This window comes from Gossypium hirsutum, chromosome A13 (genome assembly GCF_007990345.1).
Source record: "Gossypium hirsutum isolate 1008001.06 chromosome A13, Gossypium_hirsutum_v2.1, whole genome shotgun sequence".
Lineage (NCBI taxonomy): Eukaryota > Viridiplantae > Streptophyta > Magnoliopsida > Malvales > Malvaceae > Gossypium > Gossypium hirsutum.
Genome location: NC_053436.1, coordinates 100,466,087 through 100,486,866, shown reverse-complemented (window position 1 = coordinate 100,486,866; position 20,780 = coordinate 100,466,087). Strand labels below are relative to the sequence as shown.

The following is a 20,780-nucleotide window of genomic DNA, read 5'->3' as shown; positions in this document are numbered from 1 at the left end:
CAAAACTAACAACAAAATTAAACTAGTGTGAATAAAATCAAACCAAGATTTATAAAATATTAAAAATTAATTTGTATAAAATTTTAGATTTATAATAAATATAAATAAAAACCATTTTTATTTGATAAATAGTAATTAAAAAAAAGCCAATTTTAGAAAGAAAAAGAAATCCAATTTAAGGAACCGGATAAATAAATAAATAAATAAATTCCAAACACATTTACTGCCAATAAAAAAAGGACATAAAATGATAAAATCTAAAAGGAAACATCGATGAATAACAAATTTACAGAAATAATAGAATGGAATAAATAAATAAGGGAAATGCCACTGTACAGTGTTTCAACGCCAGTCATCAAAGGAAAATCTAAAAAGGCCAAAAAAAAAAAGAAAAAAAAAGAAGCAAACTCCTATTGGGAGGTAGAAAGGAAGAAGCACGGCGCCTTTGTCCTCAGAACCCAAAAAAGAAACTCTCTGTTTCTATCTATTTCTTCATCTTTCGATCTTTCTTTCTCGCATTTCTTCTTTATAATCTAAGTTTCGGGTTATTTTGTTAAAATCTACTTTTTGTGGGGGGTTTTGTTGCATTTTTATATATTTATAATATATGAAAAATTTCAATCGTTTGTTTATTTTAATCAAAATTTGGGTTGTTCTTTTATCATCTCTGGATCACCCTGGGTTTCCAGTTTTCTGATTCTTCTGTGTTTAGATTTTGAATAATAGAATTAATGTAAAAAAAAAGGAATGGGATTTGAGTTAGCTGATTGGTCTTTGAAAAATAACTAGTTTCAATCTTGACTTGGAAACTACAATCCGATTGCTGATGAAATTTGGGGTTTTTCTTGCTTTTATGGTATTTTGAGTGGTTTCTTCTTTAATGGAGCTATTGGGGATGGTAGTAAATTTTGGGGTTAGAAGACGTTGATTCTTTGTGGAGGATAGCTATGGATGAAGTTGGTCCTAGTAATCAAGGAGAGCCTCCGAGGACCTCAGAATCGGGCTCCGATGAAGGCTCTTCTATGCGGTGGAGGCCGAGGCAGCTGGTTTTTGGGCCTTACTCAACTAGAAACGAAGGTGATAGAAAGCTGCGTGTTGTTGTCAGGAGGCCTGTAAGTTCTCTTTTTTCTAATTGTCTGTTCATTTTTAGTTCAAAAGTTTGCAAGGTATTTCTTTGGCATGTTGAAACGTGTTGAAAGCTCAGGAGCTTTTGATTTGGGTTTGAGTTTAAATTGTTATTGATTTACTGATGTTCAGCTGGTTTTAGTTGTGGTTTGATTAGTGATTCTGTTTAGCATAAGGAAAGCATATGTAAACTGTAAACATATAAGCAATGTAGAGGCCAGAAGAGACTGTTCCTTATTGTCTCCACTCTCCATGTGCAGGATAAATTCTTCACTACTTGCAAATACATCATAGAAAGCTGTGAACATGAATGGGAAATGTTATACTTATTTTGGTAACTATAATGTGCCATGTCTAAATGCTTAAGCTGAATAGGTGGTCAAATTGCATCCTAGTAGAAGAATGCAATGTATTGATATTATATTAGCATAGTAAGATTACGGAATTGGTTTTAGATCCCAAGCTCTATCTACTCTGACAAGCCTCGAGCTAATACAATTCGGACTGATTTTTGATGTCCATTAAAAAGATAAACTAGGGAGCAGAGACTCCTTGAACAATAGGAGTCTTGATGAGGGCATGGATGGTCATTTCTTTGTCACTCACCTGTTGGGTTGTTAATCCTGTCCTGACACTGTCCTTACCAGTATGGATATTCTCCTCCTAGCCACTTAATGATCTATTATCAAATACCTCCTTTTTGCCTTGTGCATAATGTTGTCTATTCTTGTCTTATTGTCAACATTCATGTTTCAATGTCTGAATGTGATCGCTGTTTGAGGAAGTATGAGATTACACACTAAAGAGTTAGCACTGAATTTTGTACTGTGAAAATTTATTGGCTTATTGCTGAGTATGAAATACGAAATAGATCTTGCTTGGGTTTTCCATATGATTTTGTATATCTTTTACACCCAAGAAGTACAAAAGAAAAGGAAAAGGAGAACCCTTGCAGGATGCATGGACTCATATAAGGCAAATCTTTGTGCTGACATGCAGCTTTAACTGTGCAGTTGGTGGCAAGACTGACAAAGGACATAATTGAAACGTACCAAATATGCAACTCACAATTTAAATATTCAGAAGAATTGAATCCAAAGCGGTTTTTGACTAGCCCATCTGTTGGTGTCCTCAACGATGGCTATGACAATGTGAACTCAGATCTTATTCTAACAGTGAATTTTGTCTTGATCAATTTAGAAACACAGCGAAGGTTTGTTACTACTTTTATGATTTTTCCATGATGTTGAACTATAATTTTTGAAGTATTTCTTGTAATTTCTTTGCGGATTGACCTCACAAGTGCATTTTGGATTTTTTTAATGGTGGGAAAAGGATGGTTATTCTTTTTCTTTTGCTAAAACTTCCATTGTGTGGCTGAAGGTAGCTACTTGATCCTAGACTATTTTTAAATGTGATATGTCGGATATATAGATCAGTTTTATATGTATTTTGTATCTATTCATGTGGTTAGCTCTTCTAAGCCATTGGAAAACGCCTGCGTAGTTAGTTTCTGGCTTGTGAACCTTGAATTTGGCATGCTAGAATTAGTTGTACGTGAGTGTGCATATGGAATTTTGGGTTTGTGAAGCTCGGGTAATAATTATTTTTGATTATTTTACAAATTCAAACTGCCATTCCTCCCTTAACTTATCTCCTACTTGAGATGTTCTGTTTTAAAATTTTAATCTATATATTGAGCTTGTATCTTTCTACTTAAGTCTAGCACCAGAGAATACTTTTTGTTTCTGTTTCCTTGCAACCTCTGCAAAATGGTTGTGCTTATATTCACGTTTTAGATACTGAAGTAGAAATTTTTAGAAAGGGACTGGGATGGGGGCTGGGGCTGTGGCTGGTTAAGAATGAGACTACATTGGCTCTACAATTAACAGGTATTTGCTGAAGCCTGATTTTTCTCAGCTCAAGCATTGCTTAGCCAGGCTAGTTATTCCCTTGTGGGAAAAATCATAATATTATTTAGTTACCATATTAAACATGTAAGAAAGAAATTTCAACTTCAGGTTAGTGTCTCTTGGTTGTTTGATGTCCTGGGTATTGTTATAGTTTTTCAAGATGCCAGGGGAAAATTTTAACAAAACTGGATGACCTATTTTGGGCTAGACGTATACATGTGAACTTGTTTTCTTAAGCTCATTTTGGTAGTTTGTGCTGTCATCTGGTCTGCTTTAGTTGTGACTAGCGTGGTTTTAGAACAGAACCTGTTTTCAAGTTGTTTTTCTGTGTACTGAATTCTATTTTTTGGCTTTCCTGAGTATGAAAATATTTCATGTTATATACATATCCAGAGCGAGCATAGTTTCTCTTGACCTGCATAGTTCAGTTCGATATTACTTATGTTACCTGTGTATTGATTTTGTTTTTCTCCTTAATGATGCACTGAACTTGTTAGTTAATGCAATCCAAAAATATCATCAATTGTGAGAGTAAAAGGATATCCCAACCATTCAAAAAAAAAAAAAAAAAGGGCGGAAAAACCTAAAAAAGAATGAGCAGGTATTATTCATGAAGGATGTAGTTTCACTGCTTCACTCATGGATATGTCAATGTCACTTAAAATACTATTTTCGGTTGTCTATTATCATTTAAATTAAGCTTGTCGAAGGGAGCTTTTAGTCACGTTTCAATGGTTTTCTGTAGATATATTGTCAAAGATGTTCTTGGTCACGGGACTTTCGGGCAGGTTGCTAAATGCTGGGTTCCTGAAACAAGCAGTTTTGTTGCTGTGAAGATAATTAAAAACCAACCTGCTTACTATCAGCAGGCACTGGTTGAAGTTTCTATTTTGACCACGGTAATTTTCTTACAGCTCTATATATCCTTCTTTTAGAAATACCAGTTGTGAAACATCACCTTGTTTGCTTTTGACAGATAAACAAAAAGTATGATCCAGAAGACAAGCACCACATTGTCCGCATTTATGATTACTTTGTATATCAACGTCATTTGTGCATTTGTTTTGAACTTCTTGACACAAATCTGTGAGTACTTCTATTGTATTAATACAATGACACAAGATTCATCATTTGTGAATTTCTTTTTACCTGTTACATAGATGCATTTCTTATAGGTTCTTATGCAGCATGTTATTGATATTTTTTTCCCTGATCTAGGTACGAACTTATCAAGATAAATCATTTCAGGGGTTTGTCATTGAGCATTGTTCAGCTGTTTTCAAAACAGGTAGTTGAAGTTTGCTTATAGCTGAATTTTGTTTGAGCTGAATAATGATTGGACTAGCTGTAGACGTCTGCTTCAATTGTCTTTTGATTTCATCATAACCTTTTTATTTATATAGATTCTACGTGGACTGGCTTTATTAAAAGATGCTGGAATAATTCATTGTGATCTTAAGCCAGAAAATATTCTTTTATGCACGAGGTGAGTTGCTTTTTCAGGGTCATTCTAGATTGGAGACATATAATATATTTTATTTTTTCCATGAAGTTTGATATTTCTGCCCTGGAAATAACAGTGTCAAGCCAGCAGAAATTAAAATAATTGACTTTGGATCAGCTTGCATGGAAGATCGGACTGTTTACTCCTACATTCAGGTTTCCATCCATAGCAATTAGCTACCACTTTCATTCTACTCATTGTTATCACGTTCAGGAGGGACTTATAGCTATATTTTGATCCCTTCTCTTTTTTCTGCAGAGCCGGTATTATAGATCTCCTGAAGTTCTTCTGGGATATCAGTATCCTTCTGGCATGAATTATGGCCTTAGTCTTTTCCATCTATTGATTTTGCTTACTGCTCTGTCTTTCATTGGGTCATCGTGTTTTTCCTTGTAGCATCTCTTCTTATGTTCAGTGTCATTCTGGATGGATTTTGATGAAATAAACTTCAGCAGGCCTAACCAATCCTCAGGTTTAAAATGAACTGAAAGACTTATCTTGTATAAGAGCTCAACCTGTGAACCATCATTATCCAATTATCACTGCAAATTGAACTTCACCTTTATTTTTGTTGCAATAGATAATAGTTTGAGGTTGATCTCATAACTTATCACTTCAATATATTGTGTTCTGTTCTCCATGTTGAATAAATTATATTACTGCTGACCTTTTGATCCCTTTTTATTTGTCTTCTAACATGAGATTCAAGGTATGCATCTGCTGTTTGATATGTTATAGAAGTACCACATTAGACTGGAAGTGCATACAATCAAATTTGATTGGTTTAAGCAAACCTATTGAGCTCGTCCTATTCCCTCAAATTTGACTGCTTTGATGCTTAAGCATTGCATACCCAAAACCCAGAGTTTGTTTCACGTTGACTAGATTGTTCAAAGCATTGCTTTTGGCTTGACTGCTTTCATCCTCGCTTTACTCATTCAATTATATCATTTATTACTGTGCAGCCTTAGATGTACAGGGGAAAAGAAAGAGATAAAGATAGGTCTGCATTCATTGTTATATCTTAGGGCATAGGTATTTAACTCTACTACCTGCATGATAACAATATAACATTTGAAACTCTAAATTGGTGTAATAACTTTTTTGTTTATCTGCAATACAGATATGATCTTCGTATTTCTATATGAAGAGGATCTCTTTGAGATATTGACATGGAAGATTTAGTTTTCTGTCATACTGCTGTGCTCTGTATTATTATGCAATCAGTATAGCCTTGTATATTTTACATGTCTTCTTGTCGTCTATAGTAATAATATAAAAATGTTTATTTGAAATTATGTTCATTGATTGTGATTTGTTATTATCTTTAATGATTAGATAATTCTGATTTTTGTGGCTATGGCCATGATTGGTCTTTTTAGTTTGAACCTTGATCCTTGTTCAGATATACAACAGCCATTGACATGTGGTCCTTTGGATGTATAGTTGCCGAACTGTTTTTAGGGCTGCCTTTATTCCCAGGTGCTTCAGAATTTGATCTTCTGAGGCGAATGATTAGAATACTTGGGTATGCCTCTTGTTTTGGTGGTCATACATCTATGGCATCATTATCTAAGAAGTTCCAGCATTCTATGCAACACTTTCACGAGTTTATAGATTTCAAAGTTAAATTGCCCTTATGATAAACAGAATGTACGAGGAAAGAGAAACAAAAAATTTAGTTGGTTTCTCAAAGTAGCATATGTTTTTTGTACGCAGCAAATTGATAGTTAATCTCCTTGACTCTTCCACCATCTCTTTAGTTTCTATTATTCCATCCAAAAGCATCATAATGACAAGTCAGATCCTCTAGGATCATTCCTCTCCTGAATTAGCATGATAGGCACGAATAATTATGAGAGAGATATATATGCCTTATATGAGATGATTTAATGTTCTAGTATATGATATTTAACTTCCTGATTGATGTGAATAGTTAGTTTGACTTCTTTGTTATGAGTACCTGTGAATGACGTTCTAGAATTCTTTATCTGTTGAGATTTGGTGTTGCCTTTTTTGCTGAGTCCCTTTTCATGGCCCAAGATTTACCTCCTCTGAACATGACATTAAATCTTCTGGTTCATATTGGAATTTCAACTTCTTTAATGGATTATAATGCCTTATTTATGTATTTTTGAAAATTGAAATCTGTTAAGACACACATGCATGTGTTGTTGCATAGTTTAGTTTTGACTGGACTAGGATAATATTCCATAATAAATGGTTTAGTTCACCACAAGAAGTAAATAGAAGTATCCCTAGAATATGCTGTGTGCTAAAGTTACATTAGGAGTTTGATCTAGAACTAAGTCATCTAGCTGAGATAGTTCATGGAAGTTTAGAACATGAAAATGTGTGTCCAATCTTTAGAATTCTAGAATCCATCCCACTTTATTTTTTCTTGTACCATTTTTAATCAGTCGCTGTTTCTTAGTCAGTTTGCTATTTTCTTGCTTTAAAATAAGTATATGCTGCGTATGATTTTCTTAGTGTTTTCATACAAATTTTCATTTCAGATTTATTTCCCTTCGACCAAAATAAACCGGGTTTCCATTAGATAATCTATAAACTAAGGCTTTGCTTGGTAGAGTGGAAAGAAAATTGGAAAGAAAGAAAATTGAAAGGGTAGAAAAATGGAAAGATAGAAAATATAATTTTTCTTCCATAGGTGTGCTTGGTAGGAAAGATGGAAAAATTGAAAAAAAAAAAAAGTAATTTTCTTTTCATTCATTGCTTGGTAGAGTTGAAAAATGCGAGGAAAGAAAATGAAGCTTTTAAAAATTCATAATTTTGAGCTAACAGATACCCTTTTCTCATTTTCTCTCCTCTTATCATTCCAATTTTGGAAAGATTGGTTGCATTAGGATTGAAAATGGTCATCTCCCCTATTTATTTTACTCAGTTTTCTTCCCTACCTAGCACACTCAAAATTTATTTTCCTTCTACTTTTGTACTTCCTCCTTCCATCCTTCCACTTTTCCACTTGACCAAGCACCCTAAAAGAAGATATTTTAGCACTTATCATCCGTTCAGTCAGTTCTATTCTTGCAATTGTTGTGAAGCCTTTTATATATGTGGTTTTAATGTTGTAGATCGCAACCCCCTGATTATGTTCTAAAGGAGGCAAAAAACACAAGTAAGTTCTTTAAGTGCATTGGGAGTACCCATGATATAGAGAATGGTGAAGTCCCCATTGGTAGCAGAAGTGCTTACCAAGAATTAACAGAAGAAGAATATGAAGCTGTAAGTGTTCTTATTATCAGTTTTGAAGACAACCATTTATAGTATTAATAGAATACAAATTTCTATATGACTGGGTCTTGTTTATATTTTATGTTCTTCATCGAATAGTCATTGATGCTTGTTTCTATTCAGAGGGAGTTAAAAAAACCGTTGATGGGGAAAGAGTATTTCAGTCATAAGAACCTTGAAGCAATTGTCACAAATTATCCTTACCGGAAAAACTTGCCTGAAGAGGATATCATTAAAGGTTAGCATCTAACTTCTGCAGTGAATGTCCAGCAAGCCATGGTGGGAAAAACATTTTCAGTTTGTGATTACCATCCTTTAATGACTTACCAAAGGCTGTGGCATAATGAATCTGTGACAGAGGCTCAAATACGATTAGCTTTGATTGATTTCTTGAGGGGACTAGTTGAGTTTGATCCCGCCAAACGGTGGTCGCCTTTTCAGGTAGTTGAAATTTCACTTGAATACTTCTTTATCATGCTATTCCAACTAAATATGAAGCAATAGGAGCTTCAACTTCATCTTGCAGGCTTCAAAACACCCTTTTGTTACTGGAGAACCTTTCACATGCCCATACAGACCTCCCCCTGAGACCCCTCGCTTGGTAAGGGACCTATGTGTGTAGCTCTGCAATTGAAGAAGCTTGAACCTTATTTCATAAATTAAAATTATCTATGTGACTTTTATTTCAATGTTTGGTACCATGCATACAGAGGAATTGCCTAGTTCTCTCCCGATTCCCATATTGATTTGTGTTTATTCATAGTGGAGTGGTCATTTTGTATTTTTTCTTAACACTGGTATAATCTTATTTTATATTCTAGGAACTCCTCTCTTATTTATAAAAGTTTAAGTTTGTTGAAATAATTCAACATAGAGTTCTGTACATGTTTGAAGAAATTTCAATTTCCTTTGTGTGTATGCTGAGCATAAGCTTCTTTTGGCTGGTGTGAAAGATTTGGCTTTATTGGTCTTCTTATGGTTGAGCTGCTTTTATAGTAGCAATCTGTTCTTGTTGAATCACAAGCTTCACCAAAAGATATGCTAGTCTGTTATTTTTGTGGGGAAAAAAATAGAGAAAACTATACTGGCCTAATTGCTGCCTTTTTCTTGGTAGCCTGTTGCTCAAAACATTAAGGTGGATCATCACCCTGGTGGAGGGCATTGGTTTGCTGCTGGTCTTTCCCCCAATGTAAGCTTCATAATGGTCCTGCATTTTTATTTCCAGAGTAGCAGACTTACTGCGTTATTTTAGTAGCAGTCTTATACTGATTTATTTTCCATTTGTAGATTCCAAACAGGAACATGGTTGCCTTTCATAACAGCCCACATTTCCCAATGGTGCCATATGTTCATGCAAATAGCTATGGCAGTATAGGAAGTCATGGCAGCTATAATGATAATACTGGGCTCGGAAGTAGTTACGGGAGTTACGGAGAGAGTAGTAATATGTTTGCATATTATTCACCTGTTGGGCCATCTGCAATGAACATGCATCCACAGAGCGGTGCATCAATGCTTGGAAGTAGTCCTGATGCTAGATGGAGATTTATGCAGTATTCTCAGGGGCAAGGACTTGGTGTGAGCCCATCAGCTGGAAACTTTGCACCACTTCCCCTTGGCACCAGTCCCTCACAGTTTACTCCTCCAAGCTCCTATTCAGGTGGCTCTCCTGGACACTATGGTCCTACTTCTCCTGCAAGAAACAGTTGTCAGGGATTACCTTTAAGTAAGATGGCTGCTGCTGGCCAGTTTAATAGAAGAAAAAGTTGGGGATATTCTGGAAGTTCCCAATCTCAAGAGAGTTCATCATCTCCAAACTGGCAAGGACAAGTAACTGATGGTGCCATTTCTAGCCAAGCTGAGGGAAACTCTCAGGCGGATGGTGGTCTCCCCTCTCACTTGCTGTCAAATTCTAACGCAGCCAACTGGAACCAACAGCTAGGACTTGGTTCTAATGTGCAACTGCAGCATAGCCCAAGAGCAACTCAAGATAAGTCAGAGACCAGCATGCCGTTGCTTGATCCTGGAGATTGGGATCCAAATTATAGGTGAGTAGAGAACTTGGAACTGCAGTCTCATCTTAGTCAAATATTGACATATACTTTGTCCTAGCCGTGTTATATGTTCTATTCATTTCTGTTCTGTTAATCTATAAAAATTGTCTGTTGGACATGCAAACATCCATAAAAATAATGGTCTTTACCCTTCTTTGGTTAGTTGGGTGCCAACGTACTGCCCTGCAGCCTGCAGCGGCCTTTTCAGGCCCCTGCTTCTATGTTGCTCTAATCTTCATTTTTCTTGGAGTACCTATGTCTGAAATCTCTGTTCAATGCATTTCTAAACGTGTTTGGGGGTATTGCTCCAGGGATCCTCCAGATAAGATTGAACATGCATGGAAATCTTGAAAATAAGATTGAACATATTTGGGTTGGTCACACACACGTCCGACACTCATATCCAAGTTCGAGTAACATAGCTCTCCTGCACAGTGCCTAAACATTCTTTAGCATACTGATGTTTGTCATGTATTTTAGTAGCCTTGTTTTTGCCTTTTTTTTGTTCACTATTGCACACCAATATTTCATTATTTTATCATACTGATTTTATGCATATATTTTGCATAGATTGCTTGCTGTTAGAAATAATAAGATATGGGATATAGAAAATGGCAGCACCTTGATACACAAAATATGATCCTCTATGTTTATAATTTGTTCAAGTATGTGCTTTAGATGGTAATAAATTACTCTCTAAACAGTCTCCTTTCAGTGAGATTCCATCATGCCTATGTAAACAGTTCTTGCAAATAGTCTCACCAACTTATAATAACAAGTCATAATTTTGGAAGCTTCTTTGTTGATGCTCACTAAACTGATCAAGGACTTGAGTTTCACAAAATAATGGGTTATTGGCTCAATACTGGTTGGTTAGCCTAGAACATATCCGTGGGTGTTTTATCTGATTAATATGCTAGGTTGGTTGTTGTCCAAAAAGATATTCCATGCTGCATCAGGAACTCATGGTACTCCTAAAACCAGTCACAGTTGCAATATTTTGCGTCTTGCTGCTTCTGTAACAGAGTTGCCTCATTAGAAAGTGCATATACTTAAGTTCTTATAACTTCAAGAAAACTAAGGTGTTTATATGCTCAACTGTACCATCTTATCTCATTCTTCATTTAGATCATTTATCACCCCCACCTCCAAAAATAAATAAATGATCTTTCACTTACAAATGCCTCTTTTCTATGTAGGTGGGCATGCCATTTGCAAGTAGATGGAATTTTCTCTCTTTTCTAGAGCTTTTAAGTACTCTAAATTCTTGTAATATATTTAAGAAACCCTTTTTTCCCCAATGTCAAACTAATTATCGAAAATTAAGGAATATTTTGTTTGCTTCTAATAGGGATGGTAAGTTATTTGTTTCGTAGACTTTTTGGTGTGATATTTATTATACAATCTTTTAACTTCTTATGTTGTCTGCCATTGTTGTCACCTTAGTGATGAACTTCTTCTACAAGAGGATGGATCAGAAGAGGGCTGTATATCAGCTGACTTTAACAGAGGAATGCATATTGGTTCGGCTGATTCATCTGTTGGAGTTGGAAGATTCAACCGACCCTCAACCACAAGCTCAAATTTATCAATTCAAAGGTAATTGCATAACCTTCTTAGTGAATGGCTTTACAGGTCCCTTCCCCCTGGTCAATTTGATTGCAAGATATACATGTTCAAATAATTCTTATAGTATTTTTTATTTTGCTTTCAATATAATTTTGGTTTAGGGTTTTTGCTTATATGCATGCTTTTTTATTTTCCCTATTGAAAGTTAGCTTTTGGTTTTTGCTTATATGCATGCTTTATATTTTCGCTATTGAAAGTTATAGTTGGTATTTATGTTCCACATGATTGATGCAGCCCAAGATGAGTTGTGCATTATAGAGATGGATATGCAATATATAATGTCAAACATCTGCTTTTTTCTTTCTTTGAAGTGTTCAACACTATTCTTGATTTATTTCTATGTTTGAGTACAGACAAAATGGACCTGTAGGATTTTCACATGTTGAAGTGGGCAGCCCTCCTTCAGCTAATGATATGCATGCTGGATATCCTCGTTTTCTGTCAAAGCACTCTCACTTCATGCCACATACAACACAAAATTATCCTAGCCGTTTGGGGCAGCAAACTGCTCAGCGGTTCAATCCTGGTAGATCCACTGGTGCTCGGGGAGGCGAATGGAATCACATGAAAGTGCAGCTCCCTCCTAGCTTTAATTCTTTGGGCCCACGTTCTCCTGGAAATAGTACATTCAGTAGTGGCATGCCGTGGGGTATGTCCTAACTTTAACACCATCAAACTACTCTTAGTTACCTCGTACTTTGCAAAGTAATTTCATAGAACAATGTCTATCAAAACGATGTAACTATTGTTGGATAATTTAGGGAATAGAATGAACTGATTCTGTTTTACTCAATCCTGGCATTGTTAATGTAGGGCGTAGGGCCAACCATCCTGTCTCAAATATTCCATCAGGTTCTCGTGGAAGAAAGGACTATGGAAGGATTGCCTAATGTCTGAATCAACTTTGCGTGGGATTATGTATTGGGTGTTTGACAAGAAATATGTACTCAAATAGTTCACTTAATTAGTGAGCTCATTATAAGCAAATGCTCATCTAGACCATGCTCATTTATCGTGCTTTGCATAAATATAATTTATAGTGGTGGTTTTGCTTGTCTTTCAATCAATTTGCACGCAATTCCCATTCTTTTGGTAATGATTCTTTACTTTTCCTGGTAGATTTCTGATTTACTTTCAATTCTAAAATTGCAACCGAACCCGTTCAAGGAATCTAACTGTGTTACTTAGTTATTCAATGCAGCTGCCTATAAGTACTCAACATGAAGTTCATGTACGAACCAATGAATATACTTTGGAGCATCTAACTAGTGGTAAACTATTATTGCATGTCTCGGAGATGTTGAAGCTGAAATTCTTTCCTTTTGATGTGTATGCTCTTGCAATGTTATTCGGACTAGGAGTGTGTCTTTGTACCTGGAGTCTTTGGAGTATCAGATTCCTCTATCCATGTCCAGATTTGTGTCAGGCTTAAATTATTCAAGAAAAATGAAGAGTCAGAACAACATAATGCTGTTACTTGAGATAGATAATAAGTTCTGTAGAGTCATTGTTAGGAAATTCTGGGACTGGATTAAGACATCTGAGATAACACATTTGGGCCTAGTCGGTAAGTATATTGTGTTAAGTCTTGCTAAGATTTTTGGGCCTACAAGTACTCAACATGAAGTTCATGTACGAACCAATGAATATACTTTGGAGCATCTAACTAGTGGTAAACTATTATTGCATGTCTCGGAGATGTTGAAGCTGAAATTCTTTCCTTTTGATGTGTATGCTCTTGCAATGTTATTCGGACTAGGAGTGTGTCTTTGTACCTGGAGTCTTTGGAGTATCAGATTCCTCTATCCATGTCCAGATTTGTGTCAGGCTTAAATTATTCAAGAAAAATGAAGAGTCAGAACAACATAATGCTGTTACTTGAGATAGATAATAAGTTCTGTAGAGTCATTGTTAGGAAATTCTGGGACTGGATTAAGACATCTGAGATCACACATTTGGGCCTAGTCGGTAAGTATATTGTGTTAAGTCTTGCTAAGATTTTTGTCGACTAGCAATGTACAGGACTATGTCATCTCCAGATACATGCTTTCGGAAAATGATACGAGAACAGAATACTTGAAGTGGTGAGTGATGGGAGTTTAAGACTTTTAAGTACCATGATGCTCTGGCTCTTGTTTCTGTTCCTCTTGGTAGGCAATGCTGAGAATGCTGCCTCTATCGAGATTTTGTGCAACTTTATGACTGTAAGCATGCCTGTCATCACCTTCACATGGCAGACTGCGCTGTAAACGTTGGTTGAGGTAATCTCTTCACAGAAACTAATAAGGTATCATTCATATCTGAAGTTTTTCATTACTAGAAGAAGAACAAGCAGTTGCAGACATTGCATAGTATAAATCCGTAATAAAAATTCCTCAGTTTCTTTGCTTTTAGGGATGATCATGAATCAGGCTGTTGGATTTGATCTTTCGTTCTGGAATATGATTATATACATAAATATATATTATGTAACTGAAGTTTCAAATAAATCTAATACTTTTATCATAAGAATTGTGAATATTATTTTCTTCAACATATATATATATAATGGTTGAAAGTTTCTTATATTGAATAAATACTTGGATATTTATTTATGTATATGATTTGTAACTTTATGTGAATAGAATATGAAATGTGAAGGAAGAGCAAGGTAAGAAAGTGAATAGAGTTTTACCTTAGGAATCCAAAATAAAGTGTAAAGGCTAATAAAGTGAATGATCTGTTAGGAAAGAACCAAATTTAATATTTATAATTTTAAAATATTTAAACATGAATTTGATTAATTTATCATTTTCATAACATTGAAGAATATGGTGAACACATATTTATCATTTTCAATTGCTAGATGACACAGTTAAATCGATGAATATGAGTTAGGGAAGTAAATGAGTAATTGAGGTGAGCCATTGCTTTTTCTTTTTTCTTTTTTCCAAGTGACGTCAGATTAATTGAAGAAACAAAATTACACCATTAAACACACAGACACAAGTGCTTGAAAAACCAGCATATGGTAAAAGTTCCTCAGACAAAAACAAAAGCCGAACAGGCAGCATCATCCAAACAAACTAGTAAAGAACCTAAAACGGGGAGGAACAAGGGGGAAAAACATCCAAGAAACACTGGATTTTCATGGACCAATCGAAGGTCAATTGTAATTGGAGCATCACTCGATGTAACATGAGCCAAAGCTTTGCAGAAAGGATAAGAAAAGGGATGCCTCCCTCTCTTCTATTTTTCTACTCAGTAACAAATGGTTCCTAGACAATGTATTCCTTTTGTAGAATCATAAAAGCTTTCGAAGTAGTAAATTTATTAAACAATAAATGATATTTTTGTAAAGAGTAAATGTTAATTTTGTTTAAATTTAGTCTTATTTGATTTTTTTAATGGTATAAGGATTAAATTGATTCATTTAATAGTAAAGGGATTAATTCAATTCAGTTTCGATAATAGTGGGATTTACGAATTTCATTCGCCCGTAGTTTAATATATTACACAATTTTTTATTTTTTATTTTGGTTTTTTTGGATTTGTTGAATGATTGATTTCAATTTTTAAACACTATTGAGGAGCATTTTATATAATGTTAAAATAAGCTCTAAGTCTTTGTATCCTTTGTACGCTTAGAATTTAGTCCATTTACTTTTATTTTCACGAATTTATTTCTCCTACTTTTCGTATTTAGAAAATCATGTTCAATCGTTAATACTATTAAATTTATTTTTGTCAAATTTTTCGGTGTACAATTTGAAATAAAATAAATACTCACTTGATAGCCATGCAATTAAAATATTACTTTCGTATTGAACCTAAATTTAATAGGAAAATTAATCGTGTTAACAATTAGATTTGTATTTTTAAATTCAAAACATAGAAGGATTAAATTTCTTAAAATAAAAGTAGGTGTATTAAATTCCAAACATACAAAAAGTACAAGAACTTTAATACATACTTCAACCTTTTATATAATTAATGAATATTTTATATTTAAAATTTATTTAATCTCGATATTTCTAAATATTATATATACATATTAAATTATATATAAAAATTGTTGAATACAAATACAAATAATAATTGTTAGGTCAATTTTTAATCAATGAAGGTTAAGCATGTTACAAATTGGTTTTTGTTCATTCTTCTAATAGTATATGGATTAAATTGATCAATTTAAGAGAGATTAAAAATAAAAAGTAGAGGGATTCATTTAATCCAGTTTCTATAATATAGGGACTTAAAAAGGAAATTGCACCTAAAAAATCATTTATAAAAAAAAATATATATAAAAGAATTCTATAATTTCCCGACCCACTCTCATCAGTGTTCATAGATCCCTGGCCGCCAAAGAAGCCTCGCACCACCACTGTTCTTCTCTGCCCTTCAACCACAGACCTAACCAAACACCACCCTCTTTTCACCCCCAGGTAAACTTTTTGAAACCCTAAACTTTTAACTTCAACAATGTTTATCTGCTCTGTTCCTCCCCTCACTCTGTTATATTTCTTTTAATGTTTTAAGCAAAGGTTTATTGTAAAATCCCAGATATCTATCTATCTGTTTAGGAAATTTTAGCTTATATCTTTCTCACTATTATCTATCTCTTATTTTGCCAGGTTTGCTCTATGTTTCTCATTTGTTAACTTAATATTGAAGAAAATGTCGACCAAGTCACAGCCATCTTCATGGTTTAGGCTCCTTCACCAGACCTTTCAGAACCCTCCTAGAACTCCGCCTTCATTTTCTAGGAAAATCTCATCGCCAGACACCCATTACTCGAGTGCTCCTTGCCTCCGCAATCGTATCCCTAAAACCCCCTTAAAACCCCATTCCCCATTTTGCCGAAAAATCTCAACTTTTTCCTATTTTCCCAACCAGCAAACACCAAAATCTCCACTTTCTTTTATGAGATGTCATTTCTCTACAAGCTTTACATCGGACGAGGCAATCGATGATCTACTTGAAGAGCTTGTTGCTGAAGTAGAACTGGAGAAGCAGAAAGAACGAGAGGATAGGAAGAGAAAAGGTTTGGATACGAAGGATATTGATGAAGAGGATAATGAAGATTATATGGGTGTAACGCCATTGATAGCCAAGCTTGAAAAGAAGGAGTTAACGGAACAAGATATTGATCTAATGCTTGATGTCCCCACGGATTCGGATACCGAAGAAGATAGTGAGGATGAGAATGATAGGGATGAAAACAAGTGGGAATTGCAATTTGAGAAGAAAAAGAAGATGCATGAGCAGCTGTTAAAGAACTTCTGTGAGGCAGGTAAATGAACAAGTCTTGTTTTAGTTGTGTTGATTTATAAGTGATATTTATGAAATTTCATTAGTTGATATATTGGCGACAAAATTTACGCTTTTGTACTTGACAGGGACACTCGATGATGCTTTTAAATGGATGGAGAAAGTTAACAAGTTTGAGGAAAAGCATTTTAAACTTCGTCTTGAATATAGGGTCATTGGTGACTTGATGAATCTACTTAAGGTAGCTGAAGGAAAGGAGAAATTTATCCTTCAACAAAAATTGAATAGGGCAATGAGGCTTCTTCAATGGAAGGAAGCTTATGATCCCAATAATCCGGCCAATTATGGAGTTATTCAGCAACAACAAGTCGATCCTTCTGGTGATCATGAGGATGGTGGTGAACTTGAGAATGAGAATGAGAAGAAAATAGTAGGCGATGATGATGATGAGGATGAAGAAGAATTTGATGATATGAAAGAGAGGGATAATATACTCTTGGAGAAGCTGAATGCTATTGACAAGAAATTGGAAGAAAAGCTGGCAGAGTTGGATTATACATTTGGCAGGAAGGGAAAGCTTCTTGAGGAGGAGATCAGAGATCTTGCAGAGGAAAGAAATGCTTTGACAGAGAAGAAAAGAACACCTCTTTACAGAAAGGTAAGTGCATATAATATCGTCCATTTATATTGCTTCCAAGTTCAAACAGTTTAGTTATTTTTGAATGGTCGAGGGACAGAATCTAACCTAATATATTTTATTTATTTCATGCCTTTCATGGGCAGGCTCTGCTAGTTGAAGTTCTTCTTCTCCTTCACTCTCATTTGTCATTACCTTGCTAGAATGAAAAGGGTTATAGCATTGAGAAAATTCTATTGAACTACCTTAACCGGATTTTATTCTTCATATTCTCTAAATTATATGAATGCATATATTCATTGTTTATTTAGGATTTAAGTTAAAAAAGTGCCATTGGCATCATGGGAGAAATATGTGATGTATGTATAAAAGACCTTGTGATGTGCTGTATAGACACCAGCTTACTTGTTTAGGTATGCCGTAATAACTATGCAGTGCAGTTATCTGTTCCTTTGAAATTTGAGCAATGTCTAAAGCTGCCTTTTCAATGGCTATAATTGAACTTGAGTATGGGATAGTGCATGAGGAGTTTTTCTTAGAAAAGCCCATTTCATTTTTGGAAATGCCAAAAGATAAAACTTTCCTGATATTACATTTCCGTGTTGCATGTAACTAACTGGGTTTTTTTTTTGAATGATGGCAGGGTTTTGATGTGAGGTTGATTGATGTAAACCGAACTTGTAAAGTAACAAAGGTAACCTCATGTCATCTCTGTTTTGTTATTAGATTGATTTCTATGTAACTCATTTGAAGTTGATATTATCCAGGGAGGGCAAGTGGTCAAGTACACCGCTTTGATGGCATGTGGAAACTTTCACGGTGTTGTTGGATACGCAAAAGCCAAAGCCCCAGCAGTCCCTATTGCACTTCAAAAGGTAACTTTTCACTGCTTTTATTTGTACCATTCATTAGTTTTGCACTCTATCATCGATAGGTGAATCAGACACACATGTTTTACATTTTTGACCCTATACCGGTATAGTTCCTTTTTAATATTGAAAAAGGCGTAGTATGCAGTTACATTTGACTTCCTCAAATATAATATATAACATGCCATGAGCATGAGTATACGGCCTTTTACAAATTAGCAATTTAAGTGGGAATAAGGGTAAAGGATATGAAAATTTGACACTGGTTGGTGCTGATGTACAAATTACAATATATTCAACTCAAGTGTGAGTGTTGGATGTGACCTACGAATTAGAGATGTAAGTGGGAATAAGGGTAAAGCATATGAAAATTTGACACTGGTTCGTCCTGAGTACAAATTACAAATTTAACGCATGTTACTAGGATAGTTAGACTCAGGTGTGAGTGTTGGATATGGGGGTGTCTGTGACGGGTGTCTTCATTTTTTCTAAAGGTTTTTTTATGTATTGGGAGAGGATCACATCCTTATATTCATGTCCAAAAATACAATGGATGTGGATGTCCCACCATAAAATAAAAAAAGCTTAAACTTCAAAATATAATTTTTATTTGCTTCTAACATATATTTTTAAAATTTTATGCTATTAAAAATATTTGCAAATTTTTACAAATCTAATGCTATTAATATTGCAAATGTGTTTATATTATTTACTTTTGACGTCATTATTTTTCTTTAATAAATACTTTTTAACTAATGAATTTTCAGTAAACTAAAATTTTCTAAGATGACTATTAATTACAATTTCAATTGCTAGTATTTTGAGAATTTTCAAAATTTTAAAAATCTTCGTGTATTTTCTCATTTTATTGATATTTTGAAATTGGCTTTTCTGTGTATGTTTAGTACGATATCCATGTTTTAGATTTTATATACAACAAACTCGTACAGCGCTATGCTAGAAACTCTTATAATGTAAATGTTTCGTTTTGTGTGTTCAAAGCTGTATGTTTCAAATAAACCTTGTTCTAGCTCTTGACTAGTTTCTACTTTTGGGGCCTAGTCTTGCTAATATTAAAGTTATCTGGTGTTTCTTATGATTGGTTTTTATCTGGTTACTCTCGTACCATGATGCTATGATGTCTGGGTGGGAGTAGTGAAATCAATTTAATTCGAAAGGTGTATAATATCATCAATGTTGTCCATCATGAGCATGTTGAATTAATCATTAATCAATTTTTAACGTTAGAAGCTCGATAAATTTACGTGACTTGTGTAACTTACCAACAGGCGCATGAGAAATGCTTTGAGAATCTTCACTATATTGAACGACATGAGGAGCATACGATAGCCCATGCAATTCAAACAACATATAAGAAGACTAAGGTGTGCAATGCATAACTATCTTCTTTCATCGCCATATTTAATCTCAATCTATGTTTGTCCTAATTGTTCACTCTTTTTAAAACTTGATATGCATTGGTAGGTCTATCTCTGGCCTGCAAAAACTACAACGGGTATGAAAGCTGGAAGAACTGTTGAAAACATTTTGGAGTTAGCTGGGTTCAAGAATGTCAAATCTAAGGTAATAGAGTTTGTTTTACTCGGAGTCAGGCATATATGTTTGCCAAGATTTTTCATGCATTTGGAAGATTGTTAAGAGATTCATTTCTCATACCTGCATCAAGATGTGTCGGACATGTAGAGGTGAATAGGGTGGGTTCCTTACAATGGCTAATCTGAACTATATATCTTCTCAGGTTATTGGCTCAAGGAACGCTCACAACACCGTCAAGGCTGTTTTTAAAGCCCTCAATGCAGTAAGTAACTCACTCACCCTTGATATTGGAATAGGGTTTAAACCACTCATTTGGATTTGACTTAAAAAAACTCAAATTTTACTCGGTAATTGTTGAGTCGAGTCTGAATTTGACTGATGCGCGTAAATAATTGAGATGTCTTGCACGGGATCCCATGTTTACTAGTTAAATGAGAGCCTAATTGGGATTGAGCTCAAGCTGAGCCAAACCTCAAATTCAAGCTCGATTACACCTTAAATTGAATTTATGTTGGGCAGCCTGAATAACATAAGAATAAAAATGCGTGCTTGCAGGTTGAAACACCAAAAGACATTCAGGAGAAGTTTGGGAGAACGGTTGTTGAGAAACACTTGCTGCAATAACGCCCCCGCCCCCACAATCACACCCTGTATTTTGGATAAGATAAATTGAAAAGAAAAACCCCTTCAAAGTTTTGTCATTGTTCGATGCTTTGCCATGTATTTGGTTTCATAGCCCGACACCCATTTCAACCAATTTTTTTTCTTTTGAAATAATTCGGGGCTCTGGTTTTGTGCCTAAATATTTTAGATAATTTTTTTTTTTCTTTTTCTGAACTTGGTTTTCTCCTCTCTTTTTTTTCTTATAAGTACAATTTGTGCTTTGGAAAAGGTCTTTTAGCCTTAATTACAGGATATGAATGTATCAAATGTCGTAAAATATGCGAATATAAATACATAATTGGGTTAGAGTTGAACACCATCCTGAAA

General features: G+C 34.7%; 2 protein-coding genes across 3 annotated transcripts; both read left to right on the top strand.

Moving 5' to 3' along the window:
- The first annotated feature begins 269 nt into the window (after positions 1-269).
- Positions 270-12,540, top strand: LOC121212524 (dual specificity protein kinase YAK1 homolog). Of its 2 annotated transcripts, XM_041085446.1 has the most exons (18): positions 270-1,112; positions 2,139-2,338; positions 3,784-3,937; positions 4,015-4,124; positions 4,257-4,326; positions 4,442-4,524; positions 4,619-4,697; positions 4,801-4,841; positions 5,948-6,070; positions 7,635-7,785; positions 7,918-8,032; positions 8,153-8,235; positions 8,321-8,395; positions 8,909-8,983; positions 9,082-9,842; positions 11,295-11,447; positions 11,831-12,126; positions 12,291-12,540. In XM_041085446.1, exons 1-18 carry the CDS (start codon positions 948-950, stop codon positions 12,365-12,367), a joined length of 2,811 nt encoding a protein of 936 aa, XP_040941380.1. In that variant the 5' UTR covers positions 270-947; the 3' UTR covers positions 12,368-12,540. The 2 variants fall into 2 exon arrangements, 1 of the variants encoding a protein (XP_040941380.1); XR_005907787.1 differs by lacking the exons at positions 11,831-12,126; positions 12,291-12,540 and adding an exon at positions 11,048-11,204 and having other exon boundaries at positions 341-1,112.
- Positions 12,541-15,744: 3,204 nt separating this feature from the next.
- LOC121212523 (uncharacterized) lies at positions 15,745-20,780 on the top strand. Its single transcript, XM_041085445.1, has 9 exons — positions 15,745-15,901; positions 16,091-16,749; positions 16,856-17,385; positions 18,008-18,058; positions 18,132-18,239; positions 19,523-19,618; positions 19,719-19,817; positions 19,993-20,052; positions 20,346-20,780. The coding sequence occupies exons 2-9, from the start codon at positions 16,134-16,136 to the stop codon at positions 20,412-20,414; spliced, it is 1,629 nt and encodes a 542-aa protein (XP_040941379.1). The 5' UTR covers positions 15,745-15,901; positions 16,091-16,133; the 3' UTR covers positions 20,415-20,780.

Bases quoted from the DNA above. Each gene is read 5' to 3' on its own strand.
- LOC121212523 (XM_041085445.1), top strand. From the start codon at position 16,134: ATGTCGACCAAGTCACAGCCATCTTCATGGTTTAGGCTCCTTCACCAG. The intron at 17,386-18,007 runs GTAAGTGCATAT...GAATGATGGCAG, and splicing joins GAACACCTCTTTACAGAAAG to GGTTTTGATGTGAGGTTGAT. The intron at 18,059-18,131 runs GTAACCTCATGT...GATATTATCCAG, and splicing joins GAACTTGTAAAGTAACAAAG to GGAGGGCAAGTGGTCAAGTA.
- LOC121212524 (XM_041085446.1), top strand. From the start codon at position 948: ATGGATGAAGTTGGTCCTAGTAATCAAGGAGAGCCTCCGAGGACCTCA. The intron at 9,843-11,294 runs GTGAGTAGAGAA...TTGTCACCTTAG, and splicing joins GATTGGGATCCAAATTATAG to TGATGAACTTCTTCTACAAG. The intron at 11,448-11,830 runs GTAATTGCATAA...GTTTGAGTACAG, and splicing joins TCAAATTTATCAATTCAAAG to ACAAAATGGACCTGTAGGAT.